This window comes from Rhinolophus hipposideros (genome assembly GCF_964194185.1).
Source record: "Rhinolophus hipposideros genome assembly, chromosome: X".
Lineage (NCBI taxonomy): Eukaryota > Metazoa > Chordata > Mammalia > Chiroptera > Rhinolophidae > Rhinolophus > Rhinolophus hipposideros.
In genome coordinates, this window is record NC_138046.1 from 112,148,917 (window position 1) to 112,167,817 (window position 18,901).

General features: G+C 39.9%; 1 protein-coding gene across 1 annotated transcript in view; it reads right to left on the reverse strand.

Annotated features, from left to right (window-relative positions):
• PHEX (phosphate regulating endopeptidase X-linked) overlaps positions 1-18,901 on the reverse strand; it is a 191,850-nt gene that overhangs the window by 109,663 nt on the left and 63,286 nt on the right. The window contains exons 10-11 of the mRNA XM_081043200.1: positions 14,350-14,443; positions 12,168-12,296 (exon numbers count right to left, since the gene is read on the reverse strand). Coding sequence (XP_080899326.1) covers positions 12,168-12,296; positions 14,350-14,443 — 223 coding nt within the window. The remainder of the gene's footprint in view (positions 1-12,167; positions 12,297-14,349; positions 14,444-18,901) is intronic.

Here is an 18,901-nt window from a genome sequence, read left to right on the forward strand (position 1 = left end):
TAAGGATACTTAGAAAATGCTGAGGTTTCTGGCAGCCAAGCGAGCTAATAAAAAAATCCTACCAGTTTGTCAGGATTACAAACTTGCATAGCTATCAAACATGCTGGAAAAAGGAAAAAAGAATATCAAGTTACTTGGGCCCCAGACATGCCATAAAGCACGTCAGTCTGCTGGTGCAGGAGATTAGCACGTCCTTTTATCAAAAAGCCTAAGACTGGGGTGGAGGTAATAAGGAGAAAAATCCTATTTACTGGACAGGAACAGACAGACTGTGTCCTAATTTTATAACTCGTCTTTTCCTATTTCCCACTTTCCATCTCTGAGAGGGAATGGAACAGAGACCAGAATAATATTTAGAAGTCAACCAGTCTCATTATGGTCTAACGTTTGGCTGTGGATAAACTACCCCCAGCAAAATAATTCTGCCCGGTCACTTCCAAAATTCAGTTCTGGTGGAGGGTGTAAATGCTTTCTTTCAGTGAATGAATTTCCAGTACAGGTTCTTTGCAGCCTACAGATCTGATCAGATCTGCTTGACAAGACTATGGCTGACAGTATGTGGCAAAGGCAACAGTGTCCAATGTTATCCAGAGATATAGACAACAAAGAAGAAAGCTGGGCCAACTGTGTCATCATTGTGGCAGCACACGCGGGGACAGGGCCAGAGTAGTGTCCACCCGTATTTCAAAAAAATTCCCAATGAGATATCTAAACTGTTTGTTTTGCTGGATATCACTTTGTCAAAGGTTGCTTAAAAAGAGCTGTCAGGATTGGGGTCTGATGACATTTCTTGTAACAAGATTTAGCCCATAGAGAATTGTGAAACCTGGATTTGTTACCGAAATTATATTTGGCTCCTTGAGTAGCTTCATGAGACTTTCCTATGAGCCAGATTTAGCATTAAATGATGAGTGGGTTCTGGAACGTGGCCAGGGCACCAGCATTAAAAGGATCTTTCTCCCAACTGAAAGCTACTGCACTGGACATATACAGAGGACTAAGAACAGCAAACACCCCAGGCACCTCCCTCACGCTCTCTTTCTAAGAGAAATTACCAGAAAGGAGATCTCAGCGCAGGGGAGTTGCCACAGTTAATGCCAGGACTTTAATGGTATGAATTCTCTCCTGATGATTAATCTTAGGCATGACACACAGTAATAATACGAGCTAACGTCCACTGAGCACTTACTATGCACCAGGCACCATGCAACGCCTCCACATGTATTGTCACTGTCCTCACCATTAAGGTAGTCTCCTTTATCTGTAGTTTCGCTTTCTATGGGTTCAATTACCCATGGTCAACCATGGTCTGAAAATACTAAACGGAAAATTCCAGAAATAATCCTTAAGTTTTACCTTGTGCGCTGTTCTGAGTAGAAATCTCACGCCGTCTCACCTGAGACGTGAATCAACCCTTTGTCCAGTGACTCTACACTCTATATACTTCCTACCTGTTAGTCACTTAGTAGCTGTCCTGGTTATCAATCAGATCGGACATCAGAGAGACCACATTCACATAACTTACAGTATATTGCAGTAATTGGTCTATTTTATTAGTAGTTATTGTTTTTAATCTCTTACTGTAATTTATAAATTAAACTTTACCATGGCTATGTATGTACAAGCATAAGTCATTTTATTGCACTTTGCTTTATTGTACTTGACAGATGTTGAGTTTTTTCCTAATTGAAGGCAAGACCCCCTCCACCAGCCAAAAGATTATAACTCGCTTCATTGTGATACTTTATTGCAGTGGTCTGGAACCGAACCTGCCATATCTCCAAGGTGTGCCTGTACAGGAAAAACCATAGTATATGTAGGGGTTCGGTACTACCCACAGTTTCAGGCATCCATTGGGGGTCTTGAAATGTACCCCCCCACAGATAACGGGTGATTGCTGTACTATTTGTATCTCTATCTGTGATTCACTACACCCCTTCCTTTAGCCGTGCCCTTTGCTGTGTGGCTTTGCAGTTCCTTTCATTAAAAATGCAGTCTATTTCCCTGTTCTGTCCACCTGGACTGACCTTGTAGCTTGCTTTCACCAAAAGAATGCAGAGGTGACATTATGCCAATTCTGAGCCTGGGCCTCCAGACGTCACACAGGTTTCTGCTTGCTCACTTGCACCTGTGCCATCACTACGAGAACATGGCCAGGCTAACCATGCTGTAAGAAGTAAAACACCTGGAGCAGAGCTGAGTCATCCCTGTCAACTCTGCTGAAGCCAACCTAGACCAGCCAACCCTCAGACATTCGAGAAGCCCAGCCAAAATAAGCGGAGTTGCTCAGGGGAACGCCAACTGACTTCAGATGTATCAGCAATAACTGCTTATTGGTGAAGCCCACTGACATCTTGTGGTTGATCATTATGCAGCATTATGGCAGCAGAAACGCATGTGCCATTTATAAACAGGAAGACAGAGGTGCAAAGACGTTAACTGACTTGCCCAAATCGGTAAGAGTAGAACTGGGATATGAGCTACTAATACAACTTGCAGAAAATCAGAGGTTATTTCTACATAAGGACAATATTTTATAACTATGTTTCAAAAGCCCTTTTAAAACTGGAGTCATTTTGGTTTGCCTTAATTCAGACAGGTCTTTGGCAAAGACGCAGAGAAACTGATCTTGACATTATACCTGATACCACTGACAAGACAAACAAAAAGAGGGACACTTGGTAGCCAGAGAGTACTTTCTTTGTGTGACTTGTGTTAAGGGGAGTTTTATCTTTACCTGTAAAATGGCTGTACTGAGAGCAACCCTTGTAGTAGCAGCATCTACCAGGAACGAAGAACCCCTCCGTATAAGGGCATTGCTATAATGGATGACACTGACTTTCATGTGACTTCTGCCACCAGCGTTAGAGTTACATCTCATTTACTCAACCACTGAGAGAAACGGTGAGTGGGGGAATTGGAAAACTTGAATATTAATAGCACTACATCAATTCAATTACCGTGGCTCACTAATGAGGTGAACTCCTACTGTATGGAGGTTGCAAGTTCAAACTCCACCACTGCAATTGGACCCATGTGGGTACTTAAGTCTTCGGCACCAGCTGCAGCAGTATGGGGTGGGAGGAGAAACCTGTTCTTGGGATAAGAATTACTATAGAAATTGCCCACACAGAGCGGCTCAGAAAATTGGAAGGTACTGTAGGTCATCTATTTCATTACTCGGGGACGTGGACAATGTCTTTATCATAAAGGGAAATAAGATTAAGCTACTAGAATACAGGAGAAATTAGTAAATTGTTTTACACAGTAAGTTTTAATTCTTCACTCAATAAAGTCTATATCTGAAGTGTAATAAAAGATGTGTTCCTCTTTAACTAGATTAACCTTCTGTATACCGACTTTTTTTTAATGGTCAGAAAATCTAAATGATAAATTGCATTCCTTCCCTCACAACTTCTGAATGTTCCACATGACATTAATGTATATGAAACACCTGTTTCTAATTTTTGAGCTGAGAAACAAATTCCATTTTAAATGTAAATGTAAAACAATTTTGCATAGTTTAAACATATGTGATTTTACAGGAATGTTACTATTGTGAAAAATGTGGAATGTTATATTTTATTTTATTCTTTACCTCAAATTGTTCATTTTAGAAAAGCATGTCACTACATAAGGCTACTCTACTAAGACCAGAAGACATAGCAGCCCTATCTAAAACACAGAAACAAACACAGGAAAGCAGCCAAAATGAGGAGACAAAGAAACATATCCAAAATGAAAGAACTGAACAAAGATCCAGAAAAAGAACTAAACAAAATGGAGACAAACAATCTATCAGATGCAGAGTTCCAAACACCGGTTATAAGGGTGCTCAGTGATCTCAGGGACAACATCAACATAGAGATGAAAACCATTTTTAAAAAGTCAGAAATAAAGAATACAATAACGGATATGAAGAATACATTACAGGGAATCAACAGTAGATTAAATGAAGCAGAAGACTGAATTAGTCATTTACATGATAAGGTAGCAGAAAGCACCCAATCAGAACAGGAAAAAAAAGTTTTAATACATAATAAAAGACCCCTAACATTAGCTTTGATTTGAGGGTTGACAAAGACTCTCTCCTTGACCAAACTTTAGTCAGGTTCCTCTAAGCCCTCTTCTTTACATGGCCTCAACTTTGGCCCCCATCCTGTCCTTGCTGGGCCTGCATAGCCCAGTTTTAGCAAGAATCCTGATACGTCAGTTTAGAGAGAATCCCCCACCCTTGATATCTGAGCACCCTGGCCTATCTTCTGCAAAGTCTCCTGACCCTCGATATCTTCTCTTAGTAATTTTCCATCCACCGACCCCCTCACCCTGCTCGTTGGCCATAAATCCCTAGCTGTATTTGCAGTATTCAATTGAGCCCAATCTCTCTCCCCTACTGCGAAAAGTCTTCATATATTTTGCAATAGTCCTGAATAAAGTCTTCCTTACCATTTTAACAACATCAGAATAATTTTTCCTTTAGCAGCGTTCACCCTATAACAAAAACACAGAAAATTCGAAGGGACCCCCAAAAAATGCCTATTGGCAAACTTGAGATATATGAATAAAGATAAGTAGTTTGGGGACACAGTGTCTATAAGGAAATAAAATGATATGGTATTAATAATAACGCAGCTCAGCCAAAACATTGAAATGAGAATTCCAATTTCACTGAATTTTCTAGAAATTACAGTTAAATAAAGCAGAAAGGTTTTTGGTTTTTATTGCTTCAACACTTACTAGAAAATTGTTCTTGGCCATATATGTTCACATTTCTGCCTTAGTAACTAAGAAATGGTAAACATTTTTAAAAGAGTTTTTTGATGAAAAATCGTACAGAGCTTTGTGTCACCACACCAAACATCAGGGATCACTCCTTAGAATGAGATATGTAGAAAATACTGGAAATTGAGTTCAGTGTGTAGACTGAGCCAAACATACACCTCAAAAGTTGCTCTTAGATAAAATCTCTGATAATCAACTTATTTCTTATTGTTTCCCTCTTTCTTCTGAACATTGTATGAACACAAAAATTCAATGTCCACCTGTTGGATTTGAATTAAGATTTCAACTGTACTCATCTTTAAAATATTTAAATACTAGAAGCAAAATCTATTCCAATTGTGTCCTGTCTCTAAAATGCTAAAAAATAGGAAATGTGTGTCTTTTATTTTTGTAAGATCTTAATATATGAATAAATAATTTTCTGATAAGGGTGAATTAGTAATAGGAAAAGCTACTAAGTCTCCTCATTATGACTAGTCTCCTCATTCCAGTCATAAAAATGGTAGAAATTCAAGTGTTTCTGAGAGAAAAGGAAGGGAACAGAGCACTGGCTTAAAGCTAGATAGTCTGGGCCTGAACCTACTTAAACCATTTTCAAGCTGTATAATCTTGAGGAATTGATTTAAACTCTCTGAGCCAGTTTCCTCATCTGGAAAATGGGGTCAGTGATAGCAGTTATAAGGCCATCGTGAGGATTAAATGAGTTAACACATTAAAGCAATTAGAAGATTGCCAGACATCCAGTTAAATCTCAGTAAAAGTTAATTACTTTATTGTCATTACCAGATTGTTACAACATTATACCCCGACCATCACAGTCACACGAGGCCCATGGTGCCCATCTATTCCCTTCCTGGCCATCAGTGGGATCTTCACCTGCCCTCCATGGATGTCAGTATCTATCTGGGGGCATTTACTCATATATTACAGATACTATAAATTATCATTAACAAAAAGGAAATGGAAGAGAAAAATAACAAGTAATAACTTCAGACTTCCCTCCCTGCCACATACATACCCCTAATCCTCTCTCCTGTCATTTAGGTCATGAACATACAGATCAGGATGTGTCAAGGGCATCATCTCTATTTATAGTGACGAGACATCATGGATTCTCTGAGGGAGTCCCACTTTCATATCCTGTGTATAACTTTCCCCCTAAACAATTTGTTAAATGTTTAGCTAATATGCTGTATGTTAAAATTATGCATGATCTTCTTCTAAATAAGACAAAAATCAAAAGAAGTTCTCTGACATACAAGGTCCTGATTTCTGGTTCTGAAGATTGGGGAGAGAATGTTAGTGCAAAAGGCACAAAATGACAGATTTAGTTTGGCTTCCAAAGTATTGACCAAGATTTAATGTGGGAGAATTCACATAAAAATCTGTATCTCTGACTTCTCTCAAAACAAAACAAAAACAGAACTCTAGCAACCCTCGGGCATCCTGCATGACGAGAGCCTGAGCTGAACCGTGGATAGCACATTCATTCCTATTCACCACTATCATGTGCCAGACACTAAGGCCCAGTGCCAATTACCACTCATCACTGCACTTACCCTGGCTTTTGCCAACACCCAGCCAACTTCACTCCTGTATGATATTTAATGTCCCTCACTGACTGTGAGGGTATTGCAGTTTTGGAACCCCAGCTTTCGCCTTGACTCCTCCGCGCTGCACACCTTTAACTTGCAGACTCCACCCCACCAAGTCCCTAAGCCAATGAAAACCAAGCCTCTGAGGTGTTCACCTCAGAGTAGGGTCTGGAATTTGTCTCCTCCTCTAAGTTGGTATGCCAGAGAACCTGAAACATCCTCACCAAGTAGCAGCTTGATGCCAACTCTCACCCCTATTCCCAGGCCATGAATCCTGGTGTTGCTTGAGTTCTTCCCCACTTGTATTAGAGCTTTCTGTGAAACCCAGCTGGTCAGGAGCTGAAGACCCCACCTTTCCAGTCCTGGCTACAAGCACCTGTTCACCCAGGGACTGAGCCCTGCCACACTGAACTCAAAGAGATCCCTCTTCAATTCTTTACATGGGCACTGTCCACTAAAATAGCCACACATGGCTACTGAATATCTGAAATGCGGCTAATTCAAACTGACATGTGCTATAAGGCTAAAATACACATGGGGTTTCAAAGACTTAGTATGAAATGAATCATATAAACTATCACATTAATAACTTTGACATTAATTACTTGTTGAAATGATAATATTTTGGATATATTTGGTTAAACAAAATATATTATGGGATAGCTCAGTTGGTTAGAGCGTGCTCTGAACAACAGGGTTGCCGGTTCGACTCCCACATGGGCCAGTGAAGTGCGCCCTCCACAACTAGATTGAAGGACAACAACTTGGAGCTGATGGGCCCTGAAAAAACACACTGTTCTCCCCAAAAAGAAAATTTTTTTAAAAAGAGCATCTTGCTCTTCAATCTTAAAAACAAAAATTAGTTGTGCTTGTCTCCTTTACTTTTTTAATGAGGTTACTAGAAAATGTAAAACTACATATGTGGCTCATCATATTCAAGTTCTATTGGATAGCGCTACTTTAGGTGACGAAGACAACCACTGTCCAAAGAGTTCTGCAACTCCCTACTCTCACTCCACCGGCCTGTCCTCAGCTACAAGTAAGGCTTGTAGCCAGTTCCATGTGGGTTATGGCCCTGTCCCACTACCTGAAGAGACAGTTCCATATGGCCTCTTTAGGTAGCTTTCTGTGGAAGGATTCTCCTTTCTCTACATCCTATTCTTCTCATTTCTAATTAAATTTGTAACCCCATAGGTATGTGTGAGTGAATAAACAGGAGTGGATATGTGTCTGTGTGCACACGCACACTTGCATATGGGAAGTCAAGGAAATAGTAATGTGGAATTGGGTGTTCTCCCCAGTGAAAAGGAAGAGAACTCTGCTAGGTTGGGGGTCGGGGGTGCTTTTTCCTCTACAAAGGAAATCTCAAAGTGAACTGCTGTCTCCCAAACTCTTGGACAAAGGGTGCCCCAATCAGAGGCAGTTGGGCCAACCCTACAACTAAGAGGGTGTAGAAACACAGATACTGAGAAGCAGGAAGGCCCTTGGAGGAACCTAGGTACCAGTATACAAGGGAAAACTAAATAGTTCAGGGGAAAACAAAACAAGTAGAAGCCCAGAGGCCCTCACACAAGGTTTGGCACACTCCATTTAAATCAATCTGAAACAGGGCAAGTTTCACTGAGCTGAAAAACTGAAGCAGTTACTTGCACCAATGCAACAGGCTTTGGTAAATGAAGGACTGCTGTCCAACTCAACAGCTTGCCCTGCTCACATGAATCGCCAGGGCCAGGTTTCTTGGTAGTAACTGTCTGCAAACAAATGAATGGTGCGAAGGCCTTGCTACTCCGCGTGTGATCCCTGGACCAGCAAAACAAGCATCACTTGGGAACTTGTTATGCAAATTATTGGGTCCTACCCCAGACCCAAGTTCAAAAGATCCTTGTTGAAAAGCAATGAGATCCTCCTGTGATTCCTGAATACATTCAAGTTTAAGAAGTAGCTGAAGTTTAAACTTCTGACTGTATTCATTTGCTTAACAACCAGTTTTTGTAAATAGAACAATGGCAGCCTTCACTCTGAGTTAGTCTCTGGAATTCGTCCCATTGGGGATCTTTCTGTTTTTCTTTTTCTTTGGGTTGTAGCTAATAACACAAAATATTTTTCATGTAAATCAGTGGTTCCAGGTGGTTCCTGGATAGGAGCCCTGTAACAGGGTATAAAAAGCCAGATATTTCTCTTATGAGTTTCCAACTTAAGTATTCCCTGAGGCAAATAGCTTTGGCTTAAGGCAGGCAAATAATTTTATGTAAAATAGATGAGTATCAATGTAACTATCACACTACCTCCATGTCCCACGTACATCAAAATAACGGGGGAAATGCCAAAATCAACTTTGTTTTAGAATGTCACACCCTGACACACGAAAAGGGACTTTCACACCAAAACTGAGAAAAACAAATCAATCCACATACCTTTCATATTACTTAAAATTCTTCTACTGCCAAAAAAAGTACTGCTATATAAAAAAAACCCTTCAGTATCCCTTAATTGTTTTTATATCCTTCCCAGAGCTTATGTTACCACTGTGATTATCTGATAAATCTCAATCCACTTACCCCAACCAAGGAGTGAAAGAAAACACATAATGGAAATATTAAGTATTTTGAAATAAGACATTAATTCTTCAATGGAATTATTTGCAAAAAGAGGACATTCAGGCTCAAATATAAAGTCTCAAACTTGGCTTAATTCTCCAAAGTATCACAAAAAGTGCAAAGCTCCAGGTACCATGTTTTCCCGAAAATCAGACCTAATTGGAAAATAAGCCCTAGTATGATTTTTCAGGATGCTCGTAATATAAAATAAGCCCTACCGTATTTCCCCCAAAATAAGACTGGGTCTTATATTAATTTTTGCTCCAAAAGACACATTAGGGCTTATTTTATATTACGAGTATCCTGAAAAATCATGCTAGGACTTATTTTCCAGTTAGGTCTTATTTTCAGGGCAACACAGTATATATCTTTAGATTTATGATATTCCAAAACCAACTTCAGCACAAAACACATGGTTATGTATTACATATCAACACATAACACCAACTATGTGAATTATCATAACTCAACAGACTTTTTTATATCTTTGTCTTTAAAGTCACTATTTATTAACCACCTGTATCCAAGCTGCTCATGTATGTGTATCTGATTGACTATAACGGATTGTTATTAGTGAAAGGGAGCAAAATATACCACTCCAAAATATGCCTCTTTGGCACACAGTTTGGGGCTGATTATTTTTGAGAGGTTGCAGACACAGGAGAAGCTCTGAAACTAGTGAGAGAAATTAGCATTCATAAGGGAAATCTCCATTGTAAGGTGTCTCCCTCTCTGTACCAGGAAGAAGAAGATGACTAAATCTCTAGAAGCTTTTATCAATACAAAAGGCATGGACTTAAATCTGCATAACAGCCTTAGCCTTGTTTACTGTGCTTTGCCTGGTCACTTCCCAGAACCGAATTCCCCCCTCCCCACCTTCTTTTTGTCTTTAGCTGGGAATGGTATATTTAAGGTGATGGTTTGGGCCATTTCATGGAGTTAGTTTTCCTGAGTCTCTCTCAAGCACACAGGAGGTATATGTGTTATTAAACTTCTGTTCATTTTTCGCGTTACTCTGTCCTTGATTACAGAGGTGTCTCAACCAAGAACCTAGAAGGAAGAGGGAAAAGTATTTTTTCCTACCCTACATTAGTTAATCATGCCTAGATATTTTGCTCCATGCCATTTGTAAAATATAATTCTTCACAAAGAAAATGCGCACGTGCACACACACGCACACACAAAACGCCCAGCTAGATCCAAATTTCTTATTCAAAATACACCCCTTCCTCTAATGCAGCTGAAACAGACGGAGAAGAACACACTGCCAACGTGAGGAATCTCTTTAAATTCGTAACTTTCAACCTCACCTAGACCTTTACTGCCTCCAGGCAGCCATTCTCTATTTCCTCAGTATATTCACTCTCCCACTGCCCTGGACAACTATTTCAGAACTTCTCCTCTCCCCTCTAACCTTCAACCCAGACATCTGTCCTGAGCTCAAGACTCTAATACCCTACTGCTTCCTTGACATCTCCACGTGGAAGTCTGATAACATTTCAAATTCAACATGGCCAAAAGTAAACTCCTGATCTTCTCTTCCAAACCTGGCCTTCCCAGAGTATTCCCCTTATAAATTAACAGCAACTCCATACTTTCGTTTAATCAGACTCAAAACTCTTACTCTCAGATCCCTCATCTAATCTGTCAGTAAATTATGTTGGTTTTACCATCCAGAATGTATTTAGAATCCAACCCCTTCTCACAACTTCCATTGTTCCCACCTGGTTGGAGCCATCATCATCTCTGGCCTGGTCCCTCCAATAGTCTCCTAACTGTCCTGCCTGCTTCTATCCTTGACCCCCTACAGTCTCTTCTCAACAAAGCAGCCAGGGTGATCCTGTCAACATAAGTCAGGTCACATCAGGCCTCTGCTCAAGAGCCTGCCTTAGCTCCCCACTTCACTCCGAGTAAAAGTCAACATTCTTACAATGGCCTACAGGCCTTATAAGATGCCACCATCCCTGTTACTGCTCTGACCTCAGCACCTGCTGCTCTCACCCTCACTCATCCCACTCCAGCCTCATGATCTTCCCTGGAGCACTCCAGGTACATCCCTGCCTTATGGTTTTTGCTGTTCCTTCTGCCAGAACACTCTTGCCCCGGATAGCTGCCATAGCGAATTCTCCCACCTCCTTCACATCTTTGCCAAATGTCATCTTCATAGTGAGGCTTTCCTTGACCATCCTATTTAATCCTACAACCCACGCCACACACCTGCACCTTCTAGTGCTCCTGGTTCCTGATCTTTTTCACTTTTTTACTTTTCTTCCAGAGTCCTTATCATCTTCTAACACACTTATTAATTTATGCATTGTGTTTTGTGTCATCTGCTCACCAGTCCCCCCATTTAGATATTGACTCAATGAGGTCAGGGATCTTTGTCTGTTTTGTTCCCTTATGTATCCTATGTGCCTAGAACAGTGCCTGGAATATAATAGGTGGTCAACAAATATTCATTAAGTAAATGAGTGAAATTAAACCTCAGCTTTTATTAGATGTATCTGGCTGGACCATTAATGCCATTACAACAATTACACACAGCCAGGGATCCAAGTACATGGAAGTTCATTACACTGTTCTTTCCACTTTCGTATGTTTAGAAAGTTCCAAAATAAAAGGATTTCTTTTTAAATTTATGAAAAAAATCGACACAGTATTCTCTGTGAGATAAATGTCACGCCCCTTTAGTTTTTGAAAAACAGTGTAAGGAGAGGAGAAAATAACCTGTATCTTATTTCTATTTCTAAACCACTTAATAGTTGTTAAATATATTACAAATCACTTCATCTCTGGGTCTGCAACTTCTTCATCTCTAAAACAGAGAGGCCTGACTGGAAAACCTCTACCTTCTGTAATTACAACAGTTCAAATACCCAATCATAAAATTATCTAGGCCCTTTATTTTCCTAAGCATAGACTTCACACATTTAATCTCTACAGGAGAAATTCTGAATCTGTATGGCATGATTTCACGCTTGCTTTCTCACTTCTAAATTTTCTTAATTTTCCTGACTACATTGTATGTTTCAGTTTTTAGTTAAGATGGTACTATACTTATTCGTCTTGGAAGTGAAACCATTATCTCGATTCATTGCTGGAAGAGCTGGAAGGCTGACACTGGTCTGTTAACCATACCCATGTCAGATCTGAGTAGCTGCCATTGTTTTTACCAGCTGGGAGCAGCACTTACCATCTCCTTCTTATCTTCCTGGAAGTGCACATCCACAAACATTTTTCCAACAACATAAGGGAGGGCACTTTCGATAAAGTTTACACATTTGTCCCACTGAGGCAACAAAGTTGTGGTCCCCTGGATTACCTGTGGAAGATAATCAATCCACATTGAGTTTCACTTGGATAAAACCTATGGCTGGGGAAAAAAAAACACCTCAAACAACCTTAAGAAAACAGTCTAAGAAACACTGCACACCCCAACCCATATATATGTGTCAGATTGTAGAGCCAAGGGTGAAATTAGATAAAGAAAAAAATTCTGCTTGTCCCCAGTTATACTTAAAACTAAATGAAAATATTTTGACAGTGAAAAATCATGTAGTTCTCCTTTCCTTCCAGTTTTCCCCATTAAGCAAAGGATTTAGACAATAGCATAGCTCTTCTGTAGTTTGCAGGGATGTGAGGGGATACCGCCCAAGTGTCCAGATAGTATTTAATATCCATTGAGAACTAAAGTTCCATCAAGAAAGACCTACAATCCATCGGTGATCAAAGTTCTTGCTCAGTGAGGGTTTCCTTGCTCTGGGTAGTACACTCACAAGGAGAACATGGAGAACGTGGCCCACCATGAAAACCCCAGGAAACATATTTACATTATGTCATAGCAAAGAACACAGCGGTAGTCAAGTAAAAAACAGATGTAAATGTTTTCCCCATCTGTCCCAATTAAACCATTACAAGAAAACATTTACAAACAAGGAAGGAGGTTTCAAAGCAGGACTTGAAAGGCTCAAAGGTTTATTCTTGGGGATGAAAGCAAAGAAATAAATATTATTTAAGTTGCCCTTTGGAGGTTGGGAGTTCAGAGCACTCAAGATGCAAAGTGAAGGCAGGCAGTGAGGAAGGGAGGCCCTGAGAATGGTGGCAGGAGGCGTCCCTTGAACAATGTTAGACCCAGATTGTTGGTACAGGGCGAATGGGACTAACACTTAAGTACATCTATTCTCCCTCTACTTTCTGGTAACACAATCCATCTCAGGGGTAAGGAATGAATCCATTTTTAAAATCTCTAGAGAAAGAGACCCTACAACTTTCTTTCGCAATTCAATATTATATTTAGCACTTTACGTTCCAGAAACATCCCCTCATACACAACCTCAAATTTTTCATACTTCTTATACCTGTCTCTCTTCTTCTCATCCCAGTAAGAATGGAAAACAGCTGGATACCATCTTTTATATGAGCCATAGGAGTCAAATATATACTACTTGTTTTATAGCTCAATGTGTATAGTTGTTTTATGCTGTTCTCTATAGAGCTCAATATTCTAGTAATGTTAAAGGGCCAAAATGTATTCAAAATGATTGTGTTACTCCTCAAGAGTAATGACCCACTAAGAGTTTCTCTGATATCTAAAGCATCTGCCAAATGAAATCATAGCTTATAAAATTCATCATTCACTTAACTTCAAATTGAGAGAAAAATAAAATATTTTTTTAAAGTCACAAAATCCTTAAAATGTAAAAAAAAAAAAAAAGCCACAAAATTACTAAGTGCTCTAGTGGTGGGAGAAGTACTCAAAGCCTCTGAAGACACCAAGATCAAACAGCCAGATGGGGAGTGAGAAGAAAAGTATCCCCCCACCTCCTTCCCCCCACCCCCCAGGCACTTAAGCAAGGTCTTGGAAGGAGACTAGATTTAGGCCTCTTCCGCCTAAGATAGATTCAAAGATTAAAGATAAACTTAAAGACAAAACTCTATCCCTAAATTAAAGATGAAACTTTACCATCTAATACATAAAGCATACACATTTTGAATATTCAGAATACTGAAAATGAAAGATAGTTACAAATGTATCACTAAGAAATATTAAAACTATAATTACAACGACCCAGTTAAAAAACACTGGGGAAAAATGGGAATAAGTTGATAAGTTGTAGAGAGTGAAAACGATATGATGGTCCCAAGTATTGCTCTAAATATCTTTATATAGCCCCATCAAAGTAGGGCTTGAGTGTACTTTACTGTATGTAAGGTTTACCTCAATAAAAATAAAGCAAAAAAAAAGTAGAGCTTGGGCTGCAAAACTCTGTTCAATCCCTAAAGATGATTTTTTTTGTTGGATTAATTAATATATGGGTTGTTCCAGCATGTAAAGTTATCCAGTTAAGTAACATTGCAATCTTCTTAAAACTTACCCTTGAAAATTCCAGCCACCTATATTGAAAGCGCCTGCTAAGGTTTGGAATTCTGGAATAAACCATCCTCCACACCAAATAGTTGGCAATGGTCCTGTTAACAGAGAGAAATGCACATTTACTGTATTTAGGTTGATATCTGATGCTAAGCAGAACACCTTAGGGAAAACTGTTGGCAATACTCCATGTAGGGTCCTCTTGTTCATACAAAACTGCAGAACTTTCACTTGAGAAATGACATAAGATGATACAATGTCAATAAGCTTAACCAAGTAGGTGGGCTTGCTTTTCACCACCTACTACAGATAGATGATTCTAGCTCCAGGCCTCATTGAGAACATTTTGCTTTCCCTCTCAGAGCACGGAGTCCACTATTGCCCAGCCTTCATGTCTAGAAATTGTGGATACCTTCGAATTATTAGGTGATTTGATAAAATAACTCCATATGAATTCTTATCTTTGGAAACAAACAGCAATGTATTGGCTAATACCACATGTCTATACTTACTAGACATGTGAACTTGGGCAAGTTACTTAAGCTTGCTTGATTTTACCTTTCGTTGTCATACAATGGGGATAACCCTACCTTATAGGGTTATTGTGAAGTTAATATAAATAAGAAAATACTTGACAAAGAGTTAATTCCATATTTTTGTTGCTGTTGTTCACTTCCAAACATAAACAACCCCATAGACTCATGTAATGCCCATAAAACATATTTTTAAAAATCCATTAGGCTTTGTTAAGTGTTGCCTTTTTCTATAAGCAAAAGATGCCTTGACCTCAGAAGGATGTGTGATCTGAGTTAATTTCTAACTCAACAGTGATGATGAATTTTTAATGACCCATCTCCTCCCAGCTGTGCCATTACCATGGTGACCAATAACACATTCCTGAAATGGCTTTTGGGTCAGCCAGCCATATGAGAGCAGTGTGACATGATGGTAACTGGCCCATCAAGAAAAACACTCATACTACACTTATCGGGGTGATGAGTTTGTAAGTTATATAAATGTCTAATCACTACACTGTACACCTGAAACTAATATAATATTGTATGTCTACTATAATTTAAATTTTTGTTCCTTTTTAAAAAGAACCCACGTTCTCATTTGCATGGTGCTCTATCCCAGTAGACATGCACTTTCTAGCAATAAAATATTTTTCAGCATATATACCTAATACATGTGTAGTTATTTTCATTTACTTAGAGATGAACTATACATATTAGGAATGTTTTAACAAATGTAGAAATAGAAATTTCAAAAGATAAAATGAAATAAAAATATTATCTTCAAAAGTCATTATTAATTCTTCAAACATTAGTTAATTCTTCAAGTCATGTTATCCACATAGGATTGGGGTAATACAACAATGACAGTGGATGTAAATCCACATTTAAAGTAGTCTTCTTGATTATTTCAAAACATTTTGGACCATATCCTTGTCAGATCTGGTTAAACCACCATTGTTTTTACCTTGTCATATGGCTAACCAAGCTGGCATACTAGATTGGGATAAGGGCCACTTCTGCCATTTTCTTGCCATTGACTTGTGCTTATTTTATTAGTAATAGCTTCAATTCCTGTTTCTCTGCATGAATTTTCAAAGCCATTTTTCCATTTTTGAGGATTAAACCAGATAATAAAATTTATAAACCTATAGGTATACATAAACAGCTCAAGATTTTTTTCAGTATACCTAACGAAAACAAACTACCACTGACCCCCACCCCGCCATGTGTGTCATGGAGTTCAAATGAAGGGTCTATAGCCATCTATATAGAACTCAAAAAAGCCTAATTATTTTTTCAATAAAAAATAAAGACATACAGAAGTTCTAAAATTTTCTTCTCGGATTCAGTGGACATTGCTGGGGTATGTGCACTTCCCCTCGGAGACCACTGCTCTCATCAGCAAAGCCTAGCCCTCGTCCATGCTTTATTGAGGCTACTATAATAAACATACAGTTTTAGTTCAATCCTGTAGCTTTTGAGTTCACATCCCTGCTGCTGAGTAAGACAAGAAGTACTCACTGAGCATTTACTGTTGCCCAAGTATTGTTCCAGATGCCATGAGGAAAGTAAAGAAATAGGAACCCAGCACCTATATTCAGAGAACTTAGAGTCTAGCTGGGGGGCAGAGGACTTGAGATGTCGGCTTGTTCATATAATCAGGTTTTTTCATTGAAGGGACACACGGTAAGTACATGAGGGATCCTCTTTGCTCTCAATCAGCACATCCTGAGCACCCAGACACGTACAAATTGTTCTAGGTACTGGGATGATGGAAAGGTGAGAAAGATGGAGTCCCTGGTCTCCTGAAGCATTTATTAGGTTGGTGCGAAAGTAATTGCGATTTTTGCAATTATTAACCTTTTAAACCGCAATTACTTTTGCACCAGCCTAATAGCTGAGCAGGGGAAATGAGACAAGTGCATATATAATGATTTGGCAGACCCTGGCACCCAAAAGTGCGTGCCAGACACTTCACTGAAAGGAGCGCACACCTTACACTGAGGGATATAAGTAGGCTTCATGAGAGGGACGGGACCATTCTATGCCTAAAAGATGGAAGGTTTAGGGCTGTGAAGCAGGAACCTGAACTTTGGACAAGCTAAGTAACGTAGGAATGGCTTACGGGTATATGTCGGAGGGGAGGGTGAGCAGTCAGTCCTCTCGGAGGAAAGCCCAAAGGCCAGTTACAGTAGAGAGATACAGGCAGCACTCATGGGCCAGTGTAGAGGACATCTAGAGGGCAGAGCCTGATTCTAACACACGGTCTATAGTCGTTCAACTTTAAAACACTGCTTGTTGGATGTGAGAACTATACTGGATCCATGGGTGCAGATGAGAAGGAGGCAGATATCCTTACGTGAATTCAAAAGATATTCCTTCAAGGGGACAGTGGTGAGCCCGATTAACTGTGGAGATTGTTAGGATAGGGCCTGATGGTGGTAGAAGAGGCATTGTGGGGGAAGTACACTGGGGTTTTATGAATGTGGGTCTTGCCAGGTCCCTTGAAATCATATCATGTCAGCATTATCTGTAACCCCTACAGAACCACTATAGGAGAGGTGTCATTGTATCCATTTTACCTACAAGGAAACTTGAGGCCTAGAACCATTAAGTAACTCCTCATGATCATTTAGTCAGTGGGTCTCCAACTTAGCAAAATCACCTGGGGAGTTTTAAAGGTCCAGATGTCCAGGCCCCTCCAGACTAATTAAATCAGAAGCTCTAGAGTGGAACCCACCATAAATATTGTTTCTCCATTTCCTCTAGCTCGGCCCCACAAGCAACTAAGTTGGAGAACCGGTGTAATAGGTGATGGGGGCTAGACCAGAGCCAGGTGTGTCTCACTCTAAGCCTGTGTGCGTTTTTTCTCCCATGCTACAGTGATGAATTAATGCCTGTAATTCAGCAAAAATTTCCCGGCCAGTTATGGAGACCCCAAAACACTCTGACAAAGGCACTTGGCAGAAATCTGTGGGTGTGAAAGAAAGTGTGTGAGGTCCTCAGGGGCAAGGCATTACTAAGATGCTAGCATAACAATAAGCCCTTGGAAAGACAGGAGAGGGAATGCGGGGAAGCTTGCCCAGAGACAATGGCGCTGAAGAGCTGCTCCAGTGTGTTATAAATATATTGAAAGAACGCGGGAAGCACACAGCTTTGGAGAGCTAACATTACCACTCCAGGAGCAGATCTGACCATAATGACTGAGTCATTGTCACCTAATGCTCAGACAAGCCAAATAAAAGCAAAACAAAAATCAGACTCAACAACAGTCCTTGAAAATAACATGCGATGTCTTTTTTTTTTTTTTTCAAAAAGCATTTTCAGCAGCATGGTAGTTTCCTCAAATGACAATAAATAGAGGAAAGCAAAGCATCTCATGAAGAATCCCACTACTAAGAGAGCAACATGAAATAATTTCCGAAAGCCTCTGGGAAGATTTTAAGAAGCTTTTGCTGCCCCTTGCTCTCAATTAATGACAGCTTAGATTCGTATTCCATTTAAGAGATCATAAAGTACCTTTTTTGATCCTCATGACGATGCTACAGGGTGGTTCTTATTATTGTCCCCATTTTCAGATGAAGAAAACAAAGGTCAGAGGTCAAGGGACTTCCACGGATGTGTCAAATCCAGGACTAACATTTGGGCCTTCAGATTCCAGCGCTTGCATTTGCTCCTCTCAGTCTTACAACCGCTGGTGAGCTAAACAGGTTCTTTTCAAAGGTTCTCAAAGCCGAAGTGATCTTCCTAAATTTTCGAGGCTGCCCAAAGGTTTGCCTAAGGCAGGGCTTTCCAAAGCGGTCGCCAGAGCAGGAACATAAACATCACCTGAGAACTTGTTAGAAAACTCGTGCACCTGCCCCAGAGCTGCTGAATCAGAAGCTCTGGGGGTGGGGCCCAGCAGCCAGTTTTAACAAGCTCTCCAGGGATTCTGATGCTTGTCAAGTTTAAGAAGCACTGGTTTAGGAAAACTCCATCTCCTCATCTTTCTGCGCACATAGCTAAACTGGGACTTTCTAAATCCCAGATCAGTGCTTC